This window comes from Rhopalosiphum maidis, chromosome 1 (assembly GCF_003676215.2).
Source record: "Rhopalosiphum maidis isolate BTI-1 chromosome 1, ASM367621v3, whole genome shotgun sequence".
Classification (NCBI taxonomy): domain Eukaryota; kingdom Metazoa; phylum Arthropoda; class Insecta; order Hemiptera; family Aphididae; genus Rhopalosiphum; species Rhopalosiphum maidis.
Window position 1 is genome coordinate 88,598,189 of NC_040877.1, and position 26,991 is coordinate 88,625,179.

Consider the following 26,991-nt stretch of genomic DNA (forward strand, 5'->3'; position numbering starts at 1 on the left):
AATAAAATAAAACAACAGAATATCTATATGAATCGTTTAACATAAACATAAATCCTATAAGACTTTAAATAATAATATAATAAGCTAATTAGTATCGTTAAAAATGTAAAACTTGTTTAATATAATGTATAATATGAACAATAACGCTAAAAGTATTAATATGTACGTACGAAAAGGATAACACAATTTATTTCGAAAATAATTCATTCCTCGACGAGGTCATAATAATAATAATAATAATAATATTTCACCACCTAAAACTTTAAATGTGTGTGTATTATTCATCGTAAATACAACGTATACAATAATAATAATAATAATAATGATAATATAAACAGAACACGCGGTATATTACGTGTATTATAACACTACTACTACTTATAATAATAATAATAATAATAATAACAATAATACGAATTTACTCATTAAAACAATATACTCTAATATCATGCGTATCATTTGCGCGCGTGTATAACAATAATAATAAACAATAATCATAATAATAATAATAATAATAATAATCGTATTCATGTCATCACGACGGTGAAACATAATATTATAAAAGAAACGGGTTCGGGATAATCGTCATTTTCGATTTTCGTTTTAATACGTTCTGAGATGATTTTTTGTTTAAAATATGGTTTAAAAATAACAACAAAAAGATTTGGATTTGTTTTACGATCCCATCTTGAGCGTCGACTATGATGGCCCCGTCAACGCATATCCGCGTCGTCTTCGTCTTCGCCCGACTTCAGCTCATCGCGGTTGTTCTCTCCCACGTCAATCATCTCTTCGTCGTCGTCGTCGTCGTCTTTTTCGCGGTGCTCCGTTTTCACGCTCACCTCGTCCCCATCTTCCTCCACTTTGATTGGGTTCTCGGGCCGTTCGCATCCGTCCGAAGCCCGCGTTTCCGCGTTACCGTTAATACCGCTCATTTCTTGTTTGACGTCTATCGGTTCTGGCGGCGGTGCGTCTTTCTGTGGCCGATGGTGGTCGTACACGTGACACTGTAAGTCGGCTTGTGTCAAGAAGCTCTGATAGCACTCAGCGCACTTGAACGACAGTTTTTCGCAGATAGACATAAGCTTGTTTTGGTACTTGTAGAAATTCATCTGAAAGTATATAAACGTTTAATATTTTGATAAAATAACTAACAAGTGTAAATTATATGGCATTATATTATACACCGCGCCCAACCATAACAAACGTTAAACTCATAACAAGAGCGTTTGCTTAATTTTACGGATCACGTCCAAGTAGATATATATTATTTATATTAGACTAAAATAAATAATTGTCATCTAAAATTAATTTCAAAAGCATAATTATTTACAGAAGAAAAAGTATTTTTTTTTTATCGAAGAATTAAAAAAATGAATACACATAAAAACCGGCTAAAAAGTAAAATAAATATTGAACTTTTAATTCCTGGAATCTCATTGCGATTACTGTAGTATTTATATTATTTTTTAATACCCGATACGGCAATACCGCTTTGCCCCTATCCCGCGGTGTGAATACACTAAAACAACGACCGCGTTCGCGGTCAAACAAGTCAGACGCGCGCAGTTCCATCGAAGACCTGTCAAGTCTCCTGCGTTATACGCAATACTCACGTTGGCCAGGACGTCTTGTCCCTGGTGCTCGAGCGTGTGCCGGTCGAGCTCGGCGGTGAAGAAGAACTTGGCCTGGCACCCGGGCCTGGGGCAGTCGTACGGCGGCGTTTCGGCCGAGTGGTCGACGGTCATGTGCGCCTGTAGGCCGGTAGGCGCGGTGAATATGGCCGAGCACAGGTAGCACGTGAACGCCTTGCAGCCGGCGAACGTGTGCTCGATCAGGTGCGTCTGGAGACTGTTGGCCGTGGGCAGCACGCACGGGCACAGGCCGCACTCGATGCCGTCCACGGAACCGTTGAGCGTGGCCAGGTGCGTGCCCAAGTGGATCGTGGCTTCCTGTTGCGACTCGAACCCGATCTGCGGGGCAAAAACGGAACGTAAGTCGATCGAAAAAAAAATAACGTCATAGCGTATAGTATACGACAACGAGTCATGCCGCGGCGGTGCACTACGTCATCGTTTGTTGATACGATCGTATACTCGTATCGCGTTAGACGTGCGCGTAGTGTGTCACGTCATCGTATTCAAAAATAAAACCTGTTTAATCCTTCAAACTCCGCTTCGAAGCCGTACGCGCGATTACGATCCTGCAGTGGAAACGTTCTCGTCGTTCTCTAAAATAGTAGGGTGACGGTGACACGTAGCGGACATTAATTTTTTTTTTCTGAGGTTTCGTATAATTTAACGTAGATTTCCAGGAAAATCCCAGGTGCGGTGAAGTGTGGTAAACGAAAATCTACTCGGTGCATCAGCGTACATAAATTACTCGACTCTACTGATACTACTGATAATCGAACTACTTAAATGGTGATTTGGTCTTCTCGCGGTGTAATAGTTGACGTTGATAATATAATTATATACCCGTTTAGTGACAATTTTAACATATTATACGTATGGGATTCAGTACATTTAAATTAGTATTTTGAAACGATAAAAACTCTAAAGTCGGGTATTGTAAGCGCGAACGTTGTAATGACATCTTTACGCGTAACATACGACGATCTCGGTCCACGACGGTTAACGAAATACAACAATTTGTTGTGCAAATGTGCACCATCGACCGCCGTTGGTATGCGATATGCGTCAATTGATTTCGCTCTTACCTTGCACTTGAAACAGTGAAACGGTTTCCTGTGGACGGTGGTCAGGTGGTGTTGCAGCGCGCCGAAAGCGTCGAACGCCGCACCGCAGTCGGGACATCGTTCCGCCGCACTGTTTCTGGTCGGGTTGCAGCCGGCGCACGGCGACGACGCTGACCGCTTGTACCGGTTACAGTTACCGCACACGGCCGGAGATTCTTTGAGCCGGGACAGGTGATAGTGCACGTGCACCTTCACTTCGATGTCTGAGACGAGCGTTTGCCTGCATATTATGCACGACGTGGGGAACGCCACTTGGCCGCCGTTCGCGTTCGCCGGATTGCAGTGCTTCAGGAGGTGTTGATGGAACTGGTCCTCGTTGTCAATAATCATTTTGCAGTGACTACACACGGTACTCGTGGCTACCTGCGTATCGGAATAAGAAGAATGAGATAAAAAAAGAGAGGCGATTAATCGACAGAAATGATTACAGAGCTGACATGTAGATCGCGCGTATAATTGCCGTGTATATATTATTATTATAAATATGCATACATTAAAATATAATATGGTTTTGTGATGGAAATATGCCTAATATAGTTCACTACGCGTGACGACCAATAAATATCAATATATTATGTTATACCCACTCGGGAATGACCGTCAAGTATAATATATTGTGTTGTATACGTACAAATATAATATTGTTTGTATCTACTAAAATCCACAATTACGCGAAATATAGGTTATACAAATATAGTAAACAACAGGTGGATAAAGGTCAAGGACGCAATTAGAATGTAACGGTAAAACATAAATTATTGGGGGCGAGAGGGGGCAATGTACACACTCTACCTGTCTCATAATATAATAAAAAATGATATCCAATAATACGATAAAAGCATAATATAGTATTTATTATTTTACTCGTAAAATAAGTACATAGCCTTATAATCATCTTAATTGACTTTTAAACTTTATTTTTCTATGCTATATATTGACACATTCTAATAGCATTCAATTTTACCAGTGCTAATTTATTATTTTCCGATTCTAAATACCACCATGCCGGTGACCCGTTCTCCACCATAATTGTGCTAATGATACAAATATCTAATTCCACATATAATAGTTTTAATATATTTATTTATTTAAATATATTTTTTTTTGTTTTTTTTTTAAATTTCGCCTTTTCTGATATAATATTGGCTTAACTATGGTCACTATATAATAAATATAAATATAATACCTTGCAATGAGTGAGTTTGTGTTCGGCTAAGCTGATCGCGGACTGATAAATTTCGTCACAAATGTTGCACTTGTGTTTTCCGACGTTCGAACCGTGTTGTGAATGCGTCTTCATGTGGTTCTCCAACTCCGTTCTCGATTTGCAGTTTTCGTTACAATATGCGCAATGTAAGCTCACCTGTAACGGGCGTTTGAGAACGAACAATTAAGTTGTTTTTTTTTTTTTTTTCGTAACTTAATCGCTTAGGATTATTATCTCACCTTTGTAGAAAGATTTGTAGGTTTCACCTGGTGCATCGTTCTTTTGTGGGCAATCAAGTCCAATTCGTTTCGAAAATCATTTTTCTCGCATATATCACACGCGTTCGTGCCGTTTTCCGTCTGATGCTTACCGCCGTCCGCCGTCCTGGAAATGTACGTGGGCGACGTACACATGGAATTTGGCGATTCCCTGTGGTTCCGGTTGAGGTGACTTAAAATCTGTAATCATTCACAATGTATCGTTATTAATTTTCGGCGTCCGGCCCCCAGCCCAACAGCGCACGGCTCAGCGACTTACGCTCGAACTGTGATGCGTTTGTATGTGTCTGTCCAACAAGAACTCTATATGGAACGCTTCCGAACAAAATTGGCATTGGAATTGTTTGGAGTGACTAGCTAAATGTTGTTCCATATCGGACTGCGTGTTGAACGTAGCGTGGCATACCAAACACCTGAGCATCTGAAAATAACAGAGATATTAATAAATTGCTTTTCACACAATCTCGTAGTACATGATCTATCGTGTTAATATACGTGTAAATCTCCTCCTTCCTACGACCAGACATTTAACTATAACATAACTCACCAAGTTCGGTTGGACTGGCGGTGGTGATCTCGCGGAGTAATGGGCGTTGCGCAGGTGATCGATGAACTCGATTTCCGTCTGGAACAGCGGCCGGGACAGTCCCGTGCAGTTGTTGCAGCGGAACATTCGATGTTCGCTGCCGTGGTTCATGCTGAAGTGCACCTTCAGGGCCGACTTGGTCGGGAACACTTCTTTGCACAGCATGCACCGGTAAAAGTTCTGCGCGTGCGTTTCCATCAGATGTTTCTGCACGTGTTCGGACGTGGCGAACGATGTGGAACACTCTTGGCACGAGTACTCGGCGGCGGCCATGAGAAAGTGGCCGATGACGTGCTGCTGGTAGTCTTCGAAGTGCGCGAAAGTCAGATGGCAGTGCGGACACGGCAATTGGATCTTGTTGTTGTTGGCGTGAATGACGTTGTTGTTGTTATTGTTGTTGTTGTTATTGTTGTTGTTGTTGCCGGGGACGCCGGATATCTGCGATGACGGTCGTGCTGGGGCCGGCTGCGGTTGCTGGTGTTTGCTGTCGTAAGCGTTGTGGCGTTCCTGTTTTATTTGACGCTGGTCAGTCGCCGACGGATCGCGGCTGGGCGACGAACGGGATTTTTTGCTGGTCGCGTGGTGCCGCTGGTCGTCGGCCGACTTGTGCTTGCCCGACGACGACGAGTGATGGTGCTTGCCGCCGCCGTGCTTGGACGACGACAGCGACAAGTCCGTGGGACCCGTCTGAACGGTTTCCTCGGGCAACAGACCGCCGCCCGACGTCGAGTGCCGCTGGTGGTGGTTGTGGTTATGGTATCCGTTCGCTCCGGTTATTATCGGCCAGTTGTACAAGGGCATCGCACCGGCTCCGCCTTTGCAGCCGTTGGTGTTGTTGTTGTTGCTGTTGCTGTTATTGTTGTTGTTGTTGGTGTTCTGTATGTTGTTGTTGAGGACGGAACTCAGATAGTGGGCGGTCGTAAAGTGTTTTTGTAACGATGTGACGGACGGGAATTGGTTCATGCACAACCGGCACGAGTACGGTGGCAGGGCAAGGGCCGGCGAGTCGGCAAAGTTGAGCCAAGGGAACGCAGCTGCCGGCGGTACGGCCGAGAAGACGTCCTCTTGCGGCTTGCCGTTGACGATCGCGGCTGTGGACAAGCAAAATCCGACGGTTAGGTTGGGAACTATAATTATTATTATAAACATTATCACGCGCGAAATATTTCGGCGACTTACAGTGTTTGGTCTGGAAGTGTTGTTGCAGCGCGTCCATGCTGGACACTTCTTTGGTGCAGTACATGCAAATGTACTGGTTGGGCGTTTTCGGCGGCGTCGAACGTTTCGAGCTCCGGGAGTTGGACGACAGTTGTTCGCCGAGATGATGCGTCGCAGTGTGATTCTGTGTACAGACGAACGATATTACAAGGGTTGTTGGACGATTCCGTTAAGTGCAGGGTTTTTTTTTATTTCTTTTAAAATAAACCGTTAAGTCGGGGACGTGGTAAGGATAATGTCATGGCCAAAACATTATTGTTCGTCGCAATTGAACGCTTTTGTCTGGTTTCAATAGACGTTATTATTTTCTTTTTTTAAATACGCGTAGAAATTTTCGGTATGATGCCATATTAAAATACTTGCGGTATACCGATGCTTATCGTATTCGAAAACAAACTTTTCCGCTGTAATATATGCACCCGATAGTTGCACAACTGATATTCGTCCACCTTACCTCAATATTGATAATTCGCACTTAAAATGTACACGGTTAAATGTTTTGTACAATAATAGATAATACGATTGACGTACATTTGACTGTACATTTAAACGGCGTAAGAATAAAATATTTTATATTTCTACAGTACCATCTAGCGGTGATCGCGTCAAACAGATAAAATATTGAAAAACGCTAAACGTAACTTTCTGATGTTTACAGCTTTCATTCAAAGCTACGAGTTTTTTAAAATTAAGAAAGAATACAATACTGATATTCATAATAAGATAAAAATATTTTTTCCTCAAATTATTGCACGTAGAAGATAGAACCTATTTCACGTTTCTCCGTTTACATAGTTATGTTGACGCATTATCTGGGTTACAAAAGTGTTAAATAATCCAATATTATTACGTCATGAATATTATGATAACGGGATAATTATCACATTATTATTTTCAAACAAGTTATAGCACCTTTTTCGTATGAGCTTTTATTTGCCTAATATTATAATGTAACGATACGGGTTCAACAATTTGATTTTAGACTATACAATGAGTTTTAACTTTTTAAGACTTTGTGAACAAACCAAACGATTATTGTTTCGATTTCGGTTAATAAGTTTTTCTGCTGTGTCCCCATAGTTTTTTATCCGGTTATTTCACTAGGTAGGTACCTGAATAAATAAAATAAATAATAATGACCTCCGATGTAATGTGCTTATTTTATTCGTAACCAAATTTGATACGGGCTGAAAGTACTGAAAAGTACATTTAACTGGAAACCTTCGGACTGACGGGTATCCTAATACCTAACTAATATCGTTTTCAACACGAGACCGTATCGATAAGAAGTTAATGGAATAAAATCTCTTCCGGGAATCGCGTACGGGTATATAAACGAGTTTACCTAACCCCGTCGTGATCAGGGGCGTCGGGTGTCGGGGGTGTCGTGTGATAAGCGTGTGGTAAGCGTGGGGGAAGCGCGTGGGCATACGTCTGCTACCGCGGGGCGGGTGAATAAACATTAACATTAACATTTCATCGGGTACCGACCTGAAGCTCGTCGGGTTTGCGGAATATCTGCGTGCACTGCAGACACTTGTACGAGGGACCGGATATCTGCGGCGAGTTTGCCCGTTCCGCAGCCCGTTTGTGATGGTTCTGCATGTGCGACGTGAGCGCGGCCGCCGTGCTGTAACCTCTGTTGCAAACCGTACACTGGAACGGTTTTTGATTGTCGTGCGTTTTCATGTGGATCTTCAGGTGATCGCTAATTTCGCATAAAAAATAACCGATTATAGTGAGCATACGACGAATCGTCATAACATCGACAATAATAATACCATGACGGGGTCGCGCAATAGTATATAACAGGGGTGGGCCAACCAATCGAACTCGATCGACCGGTCGATCGCGACACCCTTTTTTTAAAATTTTGAATTTTTTTTTTTTGTAAATTTGTATATCTTTGTATATACCCCAGGAATATAAAACTTATATTTAGAAAAAAGCAATAAATAACTATGAAAAACGAGATTATACACAGACACTGAATAAAAGGAGTGTAACCTTTTTTTGTTTTTGTTTTTGGTCGATCGCGACAACCTAGAAAATCTCGGAGGTCGATCGCAAGTCTATTAAAGTTGGCCACCCCTGGTATATGACATCACAATATTATGTATTTCGGTCGACGATCCAGACCCGCAGTGTTGTTTTGTAGATATTTTACGAATCGTCCAACGAATTAGTGTTGGTGACGACTTAATAGAAGTGTGCTCGGATTTGAAAAAAAATAAAAAAAAATAAATAAATAAATCGTATTTCATCACACGATTGTGCGTGCGTCCGTACGTCCGTGTGTGTGAGGACACACGTCTTCTCAGTTCAATGTACTTGCGGCCACACGTCCACTCGGCGGCGGTGGCTGCACACAATAGTTTGTTAGCACATACCTATATATACACCGTGTATTATATACATATATACCCGAGCGAGGAGACGCGCGAGCGCCGACGATAATATTCTTTAGCATTGTATTCGGGAGCACGTCTGCATGACATTTTTTGGGTGGGCGTGCTTATATATACACACACACACACACACACATGTGTGCAGGTATGACGTATTATGATGTGTGTTTGTGTGTGTGTGTGCATTTTGTCCGTCTGTTTGACAAGTTCACGACCGTATACACGACATGTACTTATACCTCTGTGTGTGTGTGTGTGTGTGTCTCTCCCCGTGGATAATTGTCGGACGCGTGGCCATCGGTAATTACGTAGAAAAAAAAATCGAAAAAAAAAAAAAAATCGAAAAAATAAAGAAAATAACCTATTGAATTCGGCGAGTATATTATAAGTCAACTAGGTACCAAATATCTTTATACGACGTACGTGACTATGAATTCACAATGGAAAACCGTGCGTCGTAGTCGCCGCGTGTAATACATATAATATTATGTGTTATACATATATATGCGCGCGCGTGTATATGTGTGTGTGTGTGTTGTTATGTGGTCGCCGGTCGATACGGACAAATCTCCGATAAATATATATATATATATGTATGTCCAATAATAATATATATGATATAGTCATTACGTTCGGAACACACATAATATTATACACATATATACGCACGCGCACGTCTCGCTGCTGCAGGTATAGGTACTCACCTCCTTGAAAAAGCATGGTCACATTGAGTACACTTGTACTTCTTGTCCCCCGTGTGTAATTTCACGTGCCGGTCTCGGCTGCGCTTGTGTTTGAACAGCCTCCGGCAGAATTGACACTTGAACGGCATTGATTCTCCATGAGTCTGAAATCAAACAACGAAAAATAATACCGTCACTATATACAACTACCACATACATATATATATATATATATATGCGTGTGTAATGTTATTATTGTTATCATCGTCGTCGTCGTCATCGTCATAACCATCATCGTTATGATATATAATATGTAATATACACGGCTGTGCGACCGTTGCACCGAACCGAACCTCGTAACCGGGCGACCAGCTACAGCGGGATATAAGCGATTATTTGTATTATATTCGGGGGTATTCGTTGTCGATGAGCGACTTCGATTGGAGTCATTTCGTCGTCGAGACACAAAATCCAAGTAATTGGACCGTTATACAGGCTATTATATCGTTCAGTAACGAATATTCAAGCTTTTGGATTGATTACATTTTTATGTGATCTAACGGCTTTATAATGTTTCATTTAAAATGTTTCCACGCAATGAATAATATATACTAATATAATACTAATTAATTACACATTTTTTGCGCGTTCAACACTTCTTTTGGGAACCATATAAAGAGACCCAAAACTCTCCGTCAGTGGCGAATCAAATATTTTTTTGATTTTTTTTCACGATGTTCTGTAGCTAAGTTGCATCGCTTTTAATGTGATTTATAGTGAAATGTATATGCAGACTTTTTAATTATAATTACATAAATAAAAATAGTAAATAGTAAAAATATGTTTATAAACACTAATCAATGTTACTAAGCCGGTAAAATAATACGTAATTGATTGTGTACATAAATCGCATAGTTACTATCACATAGAGATACTGATATCTGCAAGTAATATTAGACGAAAACTTCGAGACTGAAACGTCAGAAATTTCGGACGGCGAACTGTTACTGACACCCCGTTAAAGGGACGGCCGACGCCATAATTTGTATCGTCGTAATGTGTTGCGTACATCACTAATCGTGTATTGTACGGGTTACAGTCTATATCGGTGGCGTATATTTATGGGATAGGGCACGGAGGCGCCTATCCTCCCGCCATTGTCCGTCCGTATGTATGATTCGATCAAAACACCAAGTACTACAGGTAGCTGTTTAGTCTAAACTCTGTTTATAAACATAGATATCGTGTTACTATCGAAAACGACGTATTATGTAGGCGCCTACTGATGACGTTAAACAAAGTGTACATTTTTAAACGGTGTTTATTATACCTGAATGTACAATATTATGTACATGTTTGGTTGTTTTTTTTTTTTTTGTGCCCCCTTCCCATTTGCCTTATTCGTACGTCCCTGGGGATCCGTTGTAGGCACACAACATAATCTGAACGTTTCATTGTACGCGGTCAGAACACTATAGGACGGATCACGTATAATATACAGGTATGAATGGTATGATGCACGACGATAATAATATAATATATACATAACGCGTGTAATTGGCGAGTACAGCGGATTGCATATGAATAGTGGTATTGTCGTGCGTATTGTACGGAGACGTTTTTAAAATTCAAACTGCGACGTCGGAACGAAATTTACGCGCAAAAGTTTTTCTCTCTTCGTCGGCGTCCGGCACCGGTGACCGTACGACGTCCGCGTCGTGTGCGAATTTTACTGATGTTATGGACGCAGGTTTGAGATTTGGATCGCGGACGCCGCCAACGATAACTCCAATATTATTATGCGCACTGTACGTTCGACGCGTTCGACCGGTCGAGTACAAAAATCGAGCGTAATGGGTACCGCAAAAACGTGTTCTCCTTATGCGATTTTTTTTTTTTTTTTTTTTAATAATATTTATATTGTATACAATAATATACCGTTTGGGTGAGATTTTGTAATCCGATAGGACAAATATGATTATTGGCATACTTGAAATAGTATGCAGCGTGCGAGATTTGCAAAATTCATTGTTCTTATATCGTTTTAACGACTTGTAACCAAAATACGGTCATGGATTAAAAATTAAAAATGTCATATACTTATATTAAAGTCTTCATGAATTTTTATCGAATTCCACATAGAATGCTTCTATTAAAATGTTTAAAATACGCGTGGATTATTTCCTTTTGAAAACGTGTTAACGATTTTAACATTGTGTTTTACATCATTTTTGGTTTTTTTTTAATTTTTTGATTTTCCGTTAACCCGTTTAAATTGTACTTTAACCACTTTAGGACATTACTAGGTATACTATCGAAGGAATCGTAAAAAAAAAAAATTTTTAGAATACCATTAATAATTGACAATCCGTCTGTGCATTGTGTCACACAAAATGACAAAACTTGAGCACTATTCCTACTCGAAATGACACTTCTCGGCAAAATAAAAGTAAAAAACCGACGACACACTGCTCGCTCGGCAGAGGATCTGAAGGAGAACAAAACAGGTGAAATAGTGATGACTGATGACGACGTGACGATTGGGTTTTTATTTTAGGATTAATCGATAATATTATTGTTATTCTACACGGGCGCCGGATTTGGGTCGCGCGGTGAAAAGCGCGGTGACGAGAGCACCTGTTGTTGTCGACGCCGCCGCAGCTGCAGGTGCGACGCGGTCCACGACGTCGCACGTCGGCAGCCATAGCGTATAGTATTATACATTATATCTACCAAAACATAAATAACATGTATATATACATGTAGTTACCTATTATTATTTCGTTTTTTTTTTTTTTACTACGACGTCGACGATAGCGGTGACCGCCTGCACCGCCGCGGATTCTGGGCACGCGCCCATCCGGCGAACCGCGTCCGGCGGGGGGGGGGGGGGGAAACGACTTTAAACTCGATTACACACGCACACTTACAGAATCACACGCGCGCACTTTGTACAAGACATCGCAACCGCGGTTCGAGGTCCACCACCTGTCGGCAGATGGGTATCTACAATTGTTATTAGCGGAGCCGAAGGTGTCTTTGACGGCGTCGGCGTCGTGTTTTATTTCGGTTCCGTATCTGCTGCCACGGTTCTTATATGCATACACATTTTATACGATTATGATATTAATATAATGTAACGCGTCGTATGTGACGGTTGTAATATAAAGTATCGTATACATTATTATGTATCTAATATCAAATATGTCGCGGTATACATCATACGTGCGTAGGCGCTCATTTTCCCGACCGTGTGACCCAAACGGTTTTTACGTGTTTTATATCGTACACGTAGCTATACAATATTATATATATATATATTACGAATTTTATTATTTTATTTCTTCATCTCTAGCCGACTTCTGTGATCGTACCGTGGATTTAGTCTTCGCGCGCGCGCGCGAGTGATGAAAAAAAAGAACGTGACGTCTTTCGGGAACCGACCGCCATCCGCGGTCTATACACGACGGACCTTAATACTTCGCACGTTTAAAAAAAAAAAAAAAAAACTATCACTCGCAAAACGCGTTTACGGGATCGTTTCATTCGGTGTCCCACTCGGCCCCCACCCCCAGAGAGGAGGTTTGTCGGAAAAAAAACCAAGTGACAAAGACGTCTTTCGCCTTAATACTTGACATTAGTCGTTTGTTTTTGTTATCACTGCGAGATAGCTGAAACCACCGTGTCCACACCACGTACTGTGTACATATTATAATGTATGTATAAATAATGTGTTGTATGATACGTCTGCGATTAAAAATTTAAAGTGAAATTAGTCGGGATTTATCGTTTTCACAACATATATTATATATGTATTATCCTACATAATATGTATGTAAGTACAAGGAAAATAAACGTAGAAATATTTGCAAAAATACCTTCAATTACTATCCAGTAGTAAGACTACATTTGAAATAATTCAAAACAAACCGTAAAAAAAGTACACGGTTAGAAGACCTATTTTCATTCCGACGTACCTATCGACCTAATTAAACCATATAGATTTTACAAACAATTTATTTACTTACATGCTATTAACGACTTCTAAACAAGTCAGATCTCGGTTTAAAAAACATATACATTAATAAGAATTAATATTAAATATGTTTTTGTTAGTTCTACAATTAAGGCTTTAGAGTTCACTATAAGATACATCGTACGTTGATATTCGGTAATTATAAAAAAAATATATTTTACAATGGACAATTCACCTAAATTTGCTTTTACGTGATTATTAGTATCAGAGTTTCTAAACGTCTAAGCGCCATCAAAAATCATAATCAAAGTAATATTTTAAATTTCACATTTCGAGCAACATTAATACCCTCGCATCCAATATGACCAAAGTGTATATTAGTTTTTTTCAATAAGTTTTCTTTATATCGCTTCCCTAGAAAATATAATATAATAATACCATAATGCAAGTATAGCGCATACTGCGTATACACCGACATAATTACCATAACCCCGAGAAACTAAAATTATTACCGAGATTTAACAGTTGACTAAGAAGTTTTACCATACAAGTTATGACTGGCTGACTATACAGTATTAAAAGCGCACTACTCGGAGAGAACTTTAATGTATAATTATACAGTAGGTACCATAGTCAAAGTCTCATAAACGACGACAGACTGCAGTGCATTTATCATTGTATTATCTCGTTGGTCTGATGCGCTTTTACGGTTTTGTCGACGACTAAAATTTCGATAAATTTATCGCAAACGAAAAACCATTTAATTTTGTTCGTACGTCACAATGCGTTTATAAGTCTAAAGTGAATTGTCATATGCGTACAATGGCATTTGGCTTTCACGGTTTTTCGTCGGCCCGCTTTCTACGGAAAAGAGGAAAAATTAGAGCATGATAATATCAATTGAGCGATTTCTATCACAGTTTCGCGTGTCGTTGGCGAAATATGACGATTCGACGACAGTTTTCGTGGACAGCGTTCCGCGACTCGCGATAGTATTATGTAAACGGCGTGACACTGTTAAACACACGCGGCTGTTAAGATCGCCACGAAAAGCAGCGACGAGTTTTTATCCTCCGACAGGAATATTATATCGTAATATACCAATATCTATGTTATGCCTACACGCTTACATAACCATTTATTATACACACATTGTACACATCACAACAGTATTGAAGAAGTATTAGTAAACAATTATGGAGCATTGTGGGCTCTTCGGAATTTTGTTCTTATAACGTTTATTCTCATTTGTCGTATTTCATATTATTATACAGTGTAATCAGAAATCGGTCGTCCCATAATGTAGTGGGAACGCGCGATGAATAATGACTAACTATATTAATCAAATGATGCGAGTATATAAATAATAGTTATATTGAAAACTTGGCAAGGTTAAAATTTAAAAAAAAATGTTATTAGGAACGTTTTTTAGCTGTACGTTTCAAAACGTTATTCGCGAGTTCGCGTAACTGATTACTATTTTCGGTTTGAACCATTCATTTAGCAACTGCACACGAGGTCTATAACATATAGTTATGTAAATGTGTGTTTGATTAAACGCAAATATTGTCCGAGTTCGTAAGCCTAATAATATAGTACTCATTCGGTGTGCCATGTTCGTGGTGTGCCTATCGGTTTATTTATGATATGCATTCGAACGATTTGACGGAGATTTCGCTGAGCCACTCGGGTCATAATAAGCAATCGAACAAACGCGGGCCGCGGCATCGTTTTATTACAATAAGTCGGAGTGTGACATGATTTCACTGACTAATTCTTATACGGCGGTGATGGTTATTTCTCATCGTTTTAGTTTATTTTTCGTGTTCGTGTAATATAATATACCTATATATATATATATGATAACGAATAGCGTACAAAGACGATCTCTTGTGCGCATCTATTGTCTTCGTGTATGCATCATAATACATGCCGTATATAACACGCGTACAATGTATTTTATGGTGGAACCGTCCGTGTCCTCGCGATCGCATAATCAAAATAATAGTACTTACTTAATATCTGTATAGAGTATGATAATAATGTGTGTATATACATATATACGTTTAGTGTGCGGCGGTAAACGGACGCGCAACGACAGAAATTCGTGTGAACCACTCGACTTCGCGAGTGGGGGCGGCGGCGAGGGGGACACGGACGTGATGGCATCGGGTCCGGCGCAATAATATGTCACCGCCACGATCGTGTCGACGGGTTACTATTTTTTTTTTTCTTCTTATTTTTTCGTGCCCCTCGGTGCCCGAGCGCGTATGATAAATACGTAAGCACGCGTATAAAAATAAAAGTAAGGCCCCGGGCGATAAATAAAAAATGTGTACGGGTACCTGCCTAGTTACATATATACATACGCGTGAAACCAGTTTTCGAGCCCATTTACAAACAAACAAGGACGCCGCGCGCGCTTGAGAGCACCAACCACCCAGGGGCGACGGCAGTGGCGGCGACGATGACGAGTGACGGACGTGATCCTCCGTCTCGGCGGCGGCGGCGGCGGCGGCAGAAAGAGAGTGCGAGTGACGGAGACCGGGGAGAATACAATAATAATAATAATAATAATAATAATATGTGTATTATCGTTGCCATTTCCGTCCGCAGATGCTGCACATTGCTGCAACTTTGGCACCGCCGTTCTCCTCGAGCGCATTAGAAACGCATTACAGGTTTATATACAGGTATATATAATATACGCGCAGAGCTGCATGACGTCGTTACGTGCACCGTCGTCGAACTAGACTGTTCTTATGCCATTTTTTTTTCTCCGGTTTTTGACATTCAATCGGTTCGAGATAATATACTGCAATTTCGTTCTTCTTATTGTCCGTCATATTATATAGATCAATCGTGTCTGCGCAAATATTATATGTTATTGCAGTGTACGGGAGTCATAAAACGCAAACACGTTTCGTATAATATAAAAACTACACCCACGCCCACGCATTATTGAGTACATACATATATATGTATTATATAATGCCAATAATCGTATTGTTTTTCCTTGAATTTCAATGCAAGACAGATACGTTTAAGAGCGATTTGTGCAATTGTACTTTTTGTTTGTTATAAATGAAAACAAAAAATGCAGTCACGGAAGTGCTCGAGCAATGACAAAATTGTTTTTGTGTTTCATCGCATTTCTCGATCTTAGAGTCATGATAATATATAAACGACGACAATACGAATGTGTAGATAATATTGTTCTCTTTAAACGAATATGATATATTATATTTGACGACTGTCGCATCAGCCCGAGGACCACTCGAGTTACCTACCAGGGCACCCGCATTTGACTTCCATTCTAGTATCGAAAATAAAGAACACGCATTATATTTTATACACAAGTGGTCAACCGTCGTCCACCCGGGCAGTAATAACATTAATCATAATTCAGTAATCCCAAACAATTGAAAAATGATTCTTATATAATATTGATTTTAAAATATGTTGTATAACAAATATTGGTAAGCAATTTTTATTTTTCCTTATAATAGCTACTTGTATTTGTTATTTTAGTAACCATAGTTTTTATTTTTTTTTTAAACAGTGGCCCCGCTATTAAAATTATAGGTATAATAGGAATAATATTATGATATTATTGTATGTTTATTGTTTATAGTTTTCGTTTATTTTTACATTGTTATAGTTTTATTTACATAGCATATGATTTTAACTATATGACAAACATTGCTTATTTATTTAAATATTTAAGAAACTGTTTCAATAATTTTAAAATAACATAAACGAATTGTCTCTTAATAACCGAAATAGAACAACTTTAGTAACAATCAAGTAACAACAATTTTTAAGTGTCAGCAACTTATTGGTGGAACAAAACAATGTTGTATATTTTAAAATTTTTGGATTTACTGTAAAAATGGATTTCTTAAATGTACATCGAATATAGAAAGTAAACAAATAATAGGTAGGTATATTTCAGGCACTTATTTATAGACGAGCGTCTAAATGGAACGGTAGCTCATTAAATAAATTACGTCAAAAGAATTTGATATTATTTTTTTTTCTTTTAAACGGGTTTAAGTCACATCCCAAAGCCAGTATCTATTCTGACTTATCAACAAATACGGTGTCAATTTTAGTAGTTGCGTGATGTATAAAAGATGAGTTGTATTTTAAAATTAAATAGTCGACGACGAGCAAGTCGATGTCAAAACACTTATCTGCATTTATATCCCGATATCTGACATTCATTATTCATCCTTAGAAATGTTTTTTTTTCTCTTGATCGATCAATAATAATTACCCTACCGTGTTTTATCCATCGGTGGCTATAATAATATTATCGAATATGGCGTTAACATTTTAAATTCAATGCAATTATAATAAATTACAGGTTTCAGTTAAGTTGCGAATTTCAGCTTTGGCTTAATTAAAATTCTAAACGAAACTTTGTTTTAGATTACGCATAAGTAGAAATATGAATATGATTTAATATTAAATAAGATCTGAATTTACCGTAACGATTTCGATATTTTTCAAAACACGTATAATAGGTAAGTATTTTAAATATTGTATAGTGCACGAATAAACTGATAATCTGAAACGCAATACAGATTTTAAATGTAAATCGCTTGTAATTCACTACATCATCAACGTTTTTTTTTCATCTCGCGTGGTCCCTGCGTGGTCTTGAGAAATCTTTAATCTCTACTGTAATATGCATAACTACACACACACACACACACACACACACACACATACACATACACAACGAAACACAATTTTTTTTAATACATAATATACGTGTAAGTAAATCGGTCGAGTATTTTTTTTTCTCGTGTGTGTACGCGCATGCCGCAGTTGTAGCTATAGTAATTTATATAATACGTATATAATATTAATACAAATGATAACGTGTGAACCGACGGTGACAGAAAAAAAAACAGAAATCTACTCCTAACCGCTGCGCCACTAGGGGATCCCAATGGTGATCGCGCAGCAGATGCTGCACAGACGGCAGTAAACACGATAATAATAATAATAATATAGGCGATTTTTCGAAGCACATGCAACTCTATCGTCGTACGGAGGTCGGTCGTCCGACGTATACGACACACGCACACTTGGTGTTTTAGGTCACACGCAAAGCCGCGTGTTAAACGCGAATAATAATAATAATAAATACACACATGATGAAAACAATAATATTAATATAATACGACACGGTTTGGCGTGTGTGTGCGTATGTATGCCTTCATGGTACTCTATATATAATGTTATATGTATGTATGTATGTATGTATATATATATATATATATATAGGTACCGCGGACATCTTCGGGCGAGTTGAGCGCCTTCACACCTTATCGGACGAGGCCGGGGCCGATTTCAGGCCTCGGTCAGCTATATATATATTGCCTGTTTGCCTTCTTATTGGTCTTCTCGTCGTATTTATTATAGTAATATTATACGATTAAATAATATATACATGTACCTACATAACTTGTAAACTGCGCGCCATTGAATGTTCGAAACGCGAATAGTTTATGATGTTAGTTAACTTTATTAAGATGTGCACAACCCATTACCTACTTAGTACTTATGTTACTCACAGTGATATCGTTGTCAATGTTACACCTATTGAATAATAACTATATTATATTATTGCGCTTATCTATATAGGCCTATCTATAGTAATATGTTATTAGTTATTTTTATAATAACACATATTATATCCATGTGATCTATGACACAAAGTGCTAAAGTGCTTAGTGATCATCCCTCCCTCTGAGCTGCTAATACGATAGCCGACGAAACGCTACATATTAACATGCGTACAATAGGCGTAAGAAATTATGCTTTAATTATAATAATAGTATCCGGTGATAATAAAAAATATATTGGTATTAAATCAAATAAGTAAGTTTTTCGCAAATCGGGTAAATTATAAATAAAAATTATATTGACTTCTAGATTAAAATCGCAACCACAAATGAATTTATTGATTTTAAAATGAGTATACTTTTTCTTTTTATACAAATATCATACATAAATCTTTATTATTATCACGTTTTAGTGGTTCTACAACTATAGTCTTCACATTTATGATTGTTTTTGGTATACCAAATTGAATCTTACCATGGAAATTCAAAACATTCCAATTTTAGTTCAAATTTAAACTGCCGTTTTTTATTCATAATGCAATTTTTAAAATATAATAAGACTAATATTAATCTATTATTTATTATTAATTTATTATAAATTTAAAACGTTCAAATACTTTTATATGTTTTTTTTATTATTATTATAATTGACAAATATTGATAATATTTTTTGTCTTGATCTAAAACTCACAAATCCTGAAAATTTAATACAAGACACAATTTAAAATAACCATTTTTTTCCAATAATTTTAGTTATTTTATTAAAAAAATATAATAATGGCAAAAGATTTTAAGTCTCTACAGTTATTATTTTTAGAATTATATTTTTTTGCACAATGCAATATTTAGACTAATTTTAAACGATATATACAAACATATATACGACATTTTACGTTGAGTATATTGTTTATATTGGTTTTTAATTGTTATTTTTATAATATATTATACAATTTATATGAATTACAGTGGTTCTCAACCTTTTTTATTCGTGTAACCACTAAGATGAAACACTGCGTCGCCCTAACATCAAAATAATAAACAATCTAAAGTTTATATTTTAGAATTATTCTTTCGTTCCAAAAAAAAAAAAAAAACAGTACACAGACAAACTTTACGCATACACTTTATTTGAGTTACTGAGTCAAATAAACGTTGACACTTTTAACTTTAAATTGGCAGATAAAAAAATAAGTGTAAAAATAATAATTATTTGTATACATTTAATAGGGAATTTGACCCTGGTGGAGATTTCGTGTCACTCCTAAGCTGGGTCCATGTCACTCTTGGGTGACATGTCAGCCCGGTTGAGAACCACTGTAATATATGATGATTTTGTAAAAAAAAAAAAAGTAGTGCAGGTTCAACATTTCATCTACGGTATTACTTGTAGAAAAATGAACAATAGTAATAAAAATATAATATTATAAAAAACCTTTCAGAAAAAGTAATCGAAACTGACGCCTATAGTGTGCTTTTACTCAGAATTGGTTTCGTACACAATGAGTGATCATTGGATTCAAATTTAACATAATCGTACATAAATTTTACCTGCACTAATATTTCCTGTGACCTACTCATCAACAACGTACACTCAATATTCACTATGTCGAAGATCGAGTTTCCTGGCTTTTTTCACGTTATATCTTAAACTAGATTATTCATTCAAACATAAATATTATTATTCGTCGAAAATTACAGTTTTTTTATATTTATATTAATCATTAAACGCTGTTTTAAATTATCGATGGACAATCACGTTCTTTTAAAATTGTATATATTTTGTTTTTATTTGTTATAATTTATTTTTGACGATGAAAAAACAATACATACAATAACGGTGACTGCGTATATTTGAAATAAGTGTCACTCTTGAGTTGGGGTTTGCTTTATTATTGGTCCGTCTGTTTTAACAGAGATATGATTTCAAATCCATCGGAATTGCTGGATTGTTCATATTATTTTGTGTTTTCGACTTAAGCTTTTCCCGGGATTCGCGTTTATTAGGAAAATTTGTGGACACTTCTAGTCTACCTATATATATATGATATAATATAGCTGGTGTATAAAGTAAGTGTAATGTGAGTTGAAAAAGTTTAACATACTACGTATATTATTAATGTGTTTATAATAATAATAAAGTTATGTGAACGCTCAAGCGTAAAAGCAAAATAAAAACAAAACTCCTCTGTTCCCGAAAAAGGTCGTTTATTGTTGTGATTGTGCTCGAATTTATGGAATATTAAAAGAATTAAATAAAACAAAACAATAATCTCATCGTGGGTATACCTACTTTTATACATAGGTAAACAATATTATTTGAAAAACACCCCAGCTGCACTGTATTACACGCACCGCGTGTATATTGTAATGCAATAATATTATATCGTCATTATAATGAATTTATATAGGACGTGTTTACAGCACATGCTGCACCGGCCCCTCGAGGAACGGTTTTCCCCCACTATGTCTAAAAAAACGATAAATTTCATCGAGCTGGCCGACGACACCCTACCAGTATAATAAATAATATAATATAATAGTACGTATTACGCGTATATCAGGTGTACGAATCGGGAATCTCGATAAAAATATCCACATAGATAAAATGCTCATAATGTCGAGATAAAAAATGTTGTAAAACAGATTTAACATCATTAATTAATAAAGTAAAGTTTACGACGTTTAAGTGATCTATCATATTATACGCATTTATATATATATATTGATATCCCATGTAGATCAGACCTCCGAGAAAAATTGACGATTCGTCAAATTATTGATAGCGAGGAATATGCTTGTACATATTAGCTAACTTTAAAGTGATTTTGAATCTGTCACCGTTTTTTTTTTGGGGGGGGGGATCGAAAGGAGTTACCTGATCACCTTATGATTATAATATTATATCTGCTACCCGTGATTACAAATTTGATATAGTTTAATATTTAAGAAAAAGTAGCATGTACCATATTTTTCATAAACCAATCTTGTATGTTTTATTGTACTTAATTTAAATTAATCAAAACTAAAGACTAAAACCCAAAAAAACTTCGTACTACTACAAATGGGATTGAATGTTTAGTTTTGTGGTATCTCAAATAGTTTTAAACAGATACATTTTTTTTCTTTTTTAACGAATTTTACTTAAAATATATTTTTATTAATATTTAAAAAGTAGAGTTTTATTTTATTTTAATGTGTAACTAATAACAATTATATTATATTCATTATATTTTAAAAATGTTTAATCGACTAATTGTTTGATAATTTTTAAAAATTGAGTTTTGTCTTGATAATCTGACGCGTCGTTTGCGGTAATTATTGTTGTACTCGTAGGTAGGTAAAAGACGAAAAAAACAAAAAAAACAACGAAACCGAAACCCACCTGTTCGTGTTTTTTTAGATAGCTCCCTCGGGGAAACGTCTTGTCGCAGTATTGGCATGCGTATGGGTTGGCGTCGGTGGAGTTCGCTGCGGCTGTGACAGCGGCGACGGCAGCGGCGGCAGCGGCACCGGCCGTTGCGTACGACGGCGGACGGCTGTGGCGATCGCGTCGGTGGTCGACCGTGGAACCGGGCCGGCTGTTGCTCGTGGCGCAGCTGTCCGGCGACGTGTGGTCCTCCGATACGGCCGAACTCCACGACGAAGCTGCCTCTTCGGTGCTCGCCTCGCCCGCGCCACTCAATGCTTCTGTGAAAAATAGCGACGACAGTATTAAATATAGTGTTATATTAAATTATCATTTTGACTTTGGTTTGGCAAGTATTTAATATCGAATAAAACTATTATATGGACCGTGAGTACATTGATTCACCCGAGAAAACGAAACGAACTCACGAGTTAAAATATACACGATCGGATCATCACTATATGTACAAAATGTCTCGCACCGCATTCGTTTCCGTTAGTTATAACTACTATTTTTCTACTATATTATTATTTTAAACTTTATTACACGAAAGCCGATAATATTGTGTGTATGGCAGATTATAATATAAGTTACTAATATTGTTCGTCGGTATAATTTACAGTATTTTTTTTTTTTTTTTTATACTCGAGATAAGAAAATTAAAATGTGTGTCCTCGTCTTTCTCCTGACCCAAGACGGCCATTTTATTTATATATTCTAAAAGTTTAATCACTTATTCCATTAAGTATTCAAATAGTTATAAGTATGTTTGTGAAAGTTTAGACAAAAAGTTAATGTAAGAATTACATGCGTAGTACTCGGGCAACTGGTATCTTCTAAGGACGATCACGGTAAGACATTCTGTATAAGTATGTGTGCAGGTTATTGAGCACACAAAATACACTATATTGAGCACTAAACAAGTAGAGATGACACTAACGATACGGCAACGTTATAATAATAATATGATTACGCTAACACGATATAGTCTCGACTCCCAAGTGGCCAGTGGATACAGCCGCTATATATGTGTATGTACAACGCGTTTCGTTCGAGGAGCGTGATATTATATTGTTATTATTACAACAGCATCATCGTCTCATCGATGATAAGCTGTATCGTTTCGCTACTGTGTATAAACTATTCGTATTAAATAATATCTGTGTATTATGAAAAAACATGAATTTAAAAAAATATATATTGATACGTTATCGTCATTTCACAACACCGAAATTGTCGTCATAGGAGACAGTTAAATGGTTATTTAATTTATCACTTATTTTTATAATATTCAGAGATATTATGACTAATACAAGTACAACGTGAAAAGTCAACCGATAAAATTTCGCCTAAATGACAAATAGATTGTTATGATATTGTGATTTGCAAATATTGTAGTGCAACATTCAGGAATACCCATCACACTACAGTTTAATGTGTTCACGAGAAACGCATCATATCATTATTGTTGTTGTTTATCAGAAATAAATAACCAATTTAAATTATATTACCATTCACCATTTACCTAACCAATGAAATGTACCAATACAAACATACATTTTTGTTTAAAGTTATATTCAAAGAACTTTAATGTTGGTATTTCAGTATTTACCGAAATCCGACTACTATTACATGAATAAAAAACATTTTTTTCTATGAGGTACACAACTATAACTAATAAATAATAATACGCCTGAAATTATAACATCAGTTTTTTTTTTTTTTTGTTCATAATGTATTAAAGATATACTTAAGATATTATAAATAATATTAAAGAAAAATAAAGTATACCATTACCTTCTAAGTGTAAAATAAGTATTTTAGATTCGTCAAAAATAATATAGTAATAGGAATATTATGACTTACGAGTTATGATAGTTTATGTCATTTATTTATACGAAAGATCATTGTGACTTGGCAAACTATTTCAACTGAACACTTAATACATTTTAGCTTGACGTGTTTTATTGTTATCTTTCTCTACGATAAATTTGTTCTAAATGCTATACCTGCCACCTACGGCCAACGTCTTATTAGTTATTCCTTCTTTCAATATTATTGCAGACACAATATTAGTTTCGACGTAGATATTAAAAACTAAATTTTACGAGAACTATAGCTGGTTTAATAAAGAATGCATGATATCATGTTGTTATTCAGACCCATCGGTTTTAATATTTCGCGATACCTTTTTACAGATTACAGTTATCAATTATCAAATAGCGTAAAGTCTTGTTAGTGAGTTATTAATAAAAAAAAAAAAACTATTTATAAGTACCTGATATATCTGCAGATTTCACACCAGACGAAAAATGATAACGATTGAAACCAAAATACAATATGTAAGTATTATGACAATCGACTGTGTTACTAACCGTTATCGTGCGAAAACAAAATGAACTAAAAATATTTTTGACACTGACAACCGTATATTTAAACGTTGGTTAATCGGTCTGCACTAATCGTTAAAAACACGCGTTTGAAACAGAATAACCGTAGCCCTTAACACCACAAAACGCTTTGCAACCCCTATACCTATGCAGTGATAGGCATCGGATAAGGGTTAGATTTGAAAGAAAAAAATTTTCAAAAAAAAAAAAAAACGTAAGCTATCGACGACGAAGACGGGACTTGTGGCGAGCGCTTTTATAATGTAAGTACGACCGCGCGCGATCAACGACGACACGTTATTATTATTCCGTCCGAACGCGCCAAGTCGTGATAATAACGTATTATTATTATTATTATTATTATTATGTCTACGCGCAAATATCATATAATATGTTATATTAACCGCGTCGAGGTATACAATAGGTAGCTACTGCGATAGTCCCAAATATTATTGGGCACACAATAATATTATTATCGGCGTGCAGGACGCGCGATTTGTACGTAACGACGACGTAAGGGGAACGCGCGATATTGTCGTCGTCGTCGTCGTCGTAAGCGTCTGCTGCAGGCCGCCGGCGACAGACACGCACCACCACCAACACCAGCACTGTGCAACTCTGCGTGGTGCAGTAGGCGTCAATTATTATTTTGATCGTTACGCGAGACGGGTCGCCGCATCCGCACGACGCGCCGGCCGCGTGTGGTAGATGATGATGGTCCGCCGCGCGTTGCCTACGCGTGCCTCACACACGCCTACTCGGTCCGGTCGTCGTTTTCCGCGTACGTCGTGCGTGCGTGCTGTACAGGAATATCTCGTAGGTACGCGGAGTGCACGTCATCGTACGATGTAACACACATACGTTATATACACACGATGCATATTATACCTTATAGGTATATAAAATATTATAATGCGTTCTGTTATAGTGTATAGCATTCGTATTATTCATATTCATATTATTATTGTTATAATTTAGCAGCCGTCGTTTTAGTGTCTTTAATATGATCACCGTAGTTCCGTGGATTATTAATCGCGTTTAATGACCGGACGCTATTTGTAAAACAGAAATAATATTCCGTTTCAAAACGAATAATATCCCTCCGACCGTTTTTCACCCTTCCCTCGTCGCGCGTTCCGAATGCGTGTAATATATATATACGTATAAACACGTACACGCGACGACTCCTCAATCATCTTTTATTGCACAGTTGCATATATGCCTAACGTTCACCGACTCATATTATTATTTATAACAATAAATAGTATTTTATTAAATAGAAACAGCACATTTCACAGTGTCTGTATAATGTATAACACTATGACTTTATACTTATAGTCGCGTACGCAGCGTATAGTGTTTGAATCGGAATAAAGGTGAAAAGATGGCCTGAAAATGTTCTGAAGATTTAAAGACTTGAACGTCATTTAGAAAAATCATAAAATGTTTAATTGTGTACGTATACCAATTACTACATAACAAACCGCCATAGCCACCGAAGAATCCGGTGCGAATAATTATAGCAACGGAAATTATTGCATCGCCAATAGTAGTGATGCGATACGATTCGCGTTTATTAATAATTATTGACATTGTACTCGCGACACCCGAAGTCGTTCTAATAAAAGTCTGTTTAAATTGAATTATGCTCGTTTTATATGACGTTGGCGGTTTAATTTTATTAAGGGATCGTGGGCCGTGGTATGATGGGACGTGGAGGGTTGGTGAAGATCGCTGTTATTGGCCCTGAGGTGTTTCTCGCCGTGTGCCGCTATAAGGGGACAGTGGACCATTATAGGAACGAAATTGGTTGACTAGATTATCGAGCTACGATAGGTGGGTGTAGAACGGTAAGGATATACGTTTTAGAGTTAAGTTCGTGTAAGCATTAGTTTTTGAGACCTTGGGGATAGAAAAGTCATTTAGTATAACGTGTCCCCTCGGGTAGAAAATGCCAGCCGGCAGCCACTGTTTTTTCATTTGTTTAATTTTTTTTAGAGTATAAAAAAAATACGACTTTTTACCCCATAGGTAACTCCGGCATCTAGATTAACAGAGTTGAACACTTGGATGATACGCACAATTGTAAGATCATATCGTTTAGCATTAGCAAAAGTTTATTAACAAATAATAGCAATAACTTAAGATTGGACATTATGTTGTTTACAGTACTTACGACTATACTTTATCAAACACGAGAATAAAACGATTTAAATGCATTTCGTATGCTTACTTTTCGCATTATAGACAATATTTTTTTACCGAAAATCACCCGGTACGGCAGCCATTAACAAAATATATACTTTACGATCTAAATCGAATTATTATTATCGAACCAAGTAATAGCTACTAATTGATATTGACATTATATAACTTGGTTTTTACCTAAATATTACCAATTATTTTGTCATTTTTGAGATTTAATATATTTTATGATATTAT

General features: G+C 37.1%; 1 protein-coding gene across 3 annotated transcripts in view; it reads right to left on the reverse strand.

The window, feature by feature from the left end:
• Nucleotides 1-228: 228 nt before the first annotated feature.
• LOC113557348 (zinc finger protein 521-like) overlaps nt 229-26,991 on the reverse strand; it is a 114,382-nt gene continuing 87,619 nt past the window's right edge. For 2 of the 3 annotated variants that reach the window (XM_026962815.1, XM_026962816.1), the window contains 11 exons: nt 22,136-22,440; nt 9,160-9,302; nt 7,539-7,755; nt 6,009-6,171; nt 4,791-5,920; nt 4,503-4,664; nt 4,205-4,423; nt 3,945-4,121; nt 2,720-3,121; nt 1,617-1,973; nt 230-1,112 (listed from right to left, as the gene is read on the reverse strand). In XM_026962815.1, the coding sequence (XP_026818616.1) occupies nt 714-1,112; nt 1,617-1,973; nt 2,720-3,121; nt 3,945-4,121; nt 4,205-4,423; nt 4,503-4,664; nt 4,791-5,920; nt 6,009-6,171; nt 7,539-7,755; nt 9,160-9,302; nt 22,136-22,440 (3,674 nt within the window). In that variant the 3' untranslated portion in view covers nt 230-713. Of the gene's footprint in view, nt 1,113-1,616; nt 1,974-2,719; nt 3,122-3,944; nt 4,122-4,204; nt 4,424-4,502; nt 4,665-4,790; nt 5,921-6,008; nt 6,172-7,538; nt 7,756-9,159; nt 9,303-22,135; nt 22,441-26,991 lie in introns of all 3 variants that reach the window. The other variant, XM_026962814.1, reaches the window with a different exon arrangement.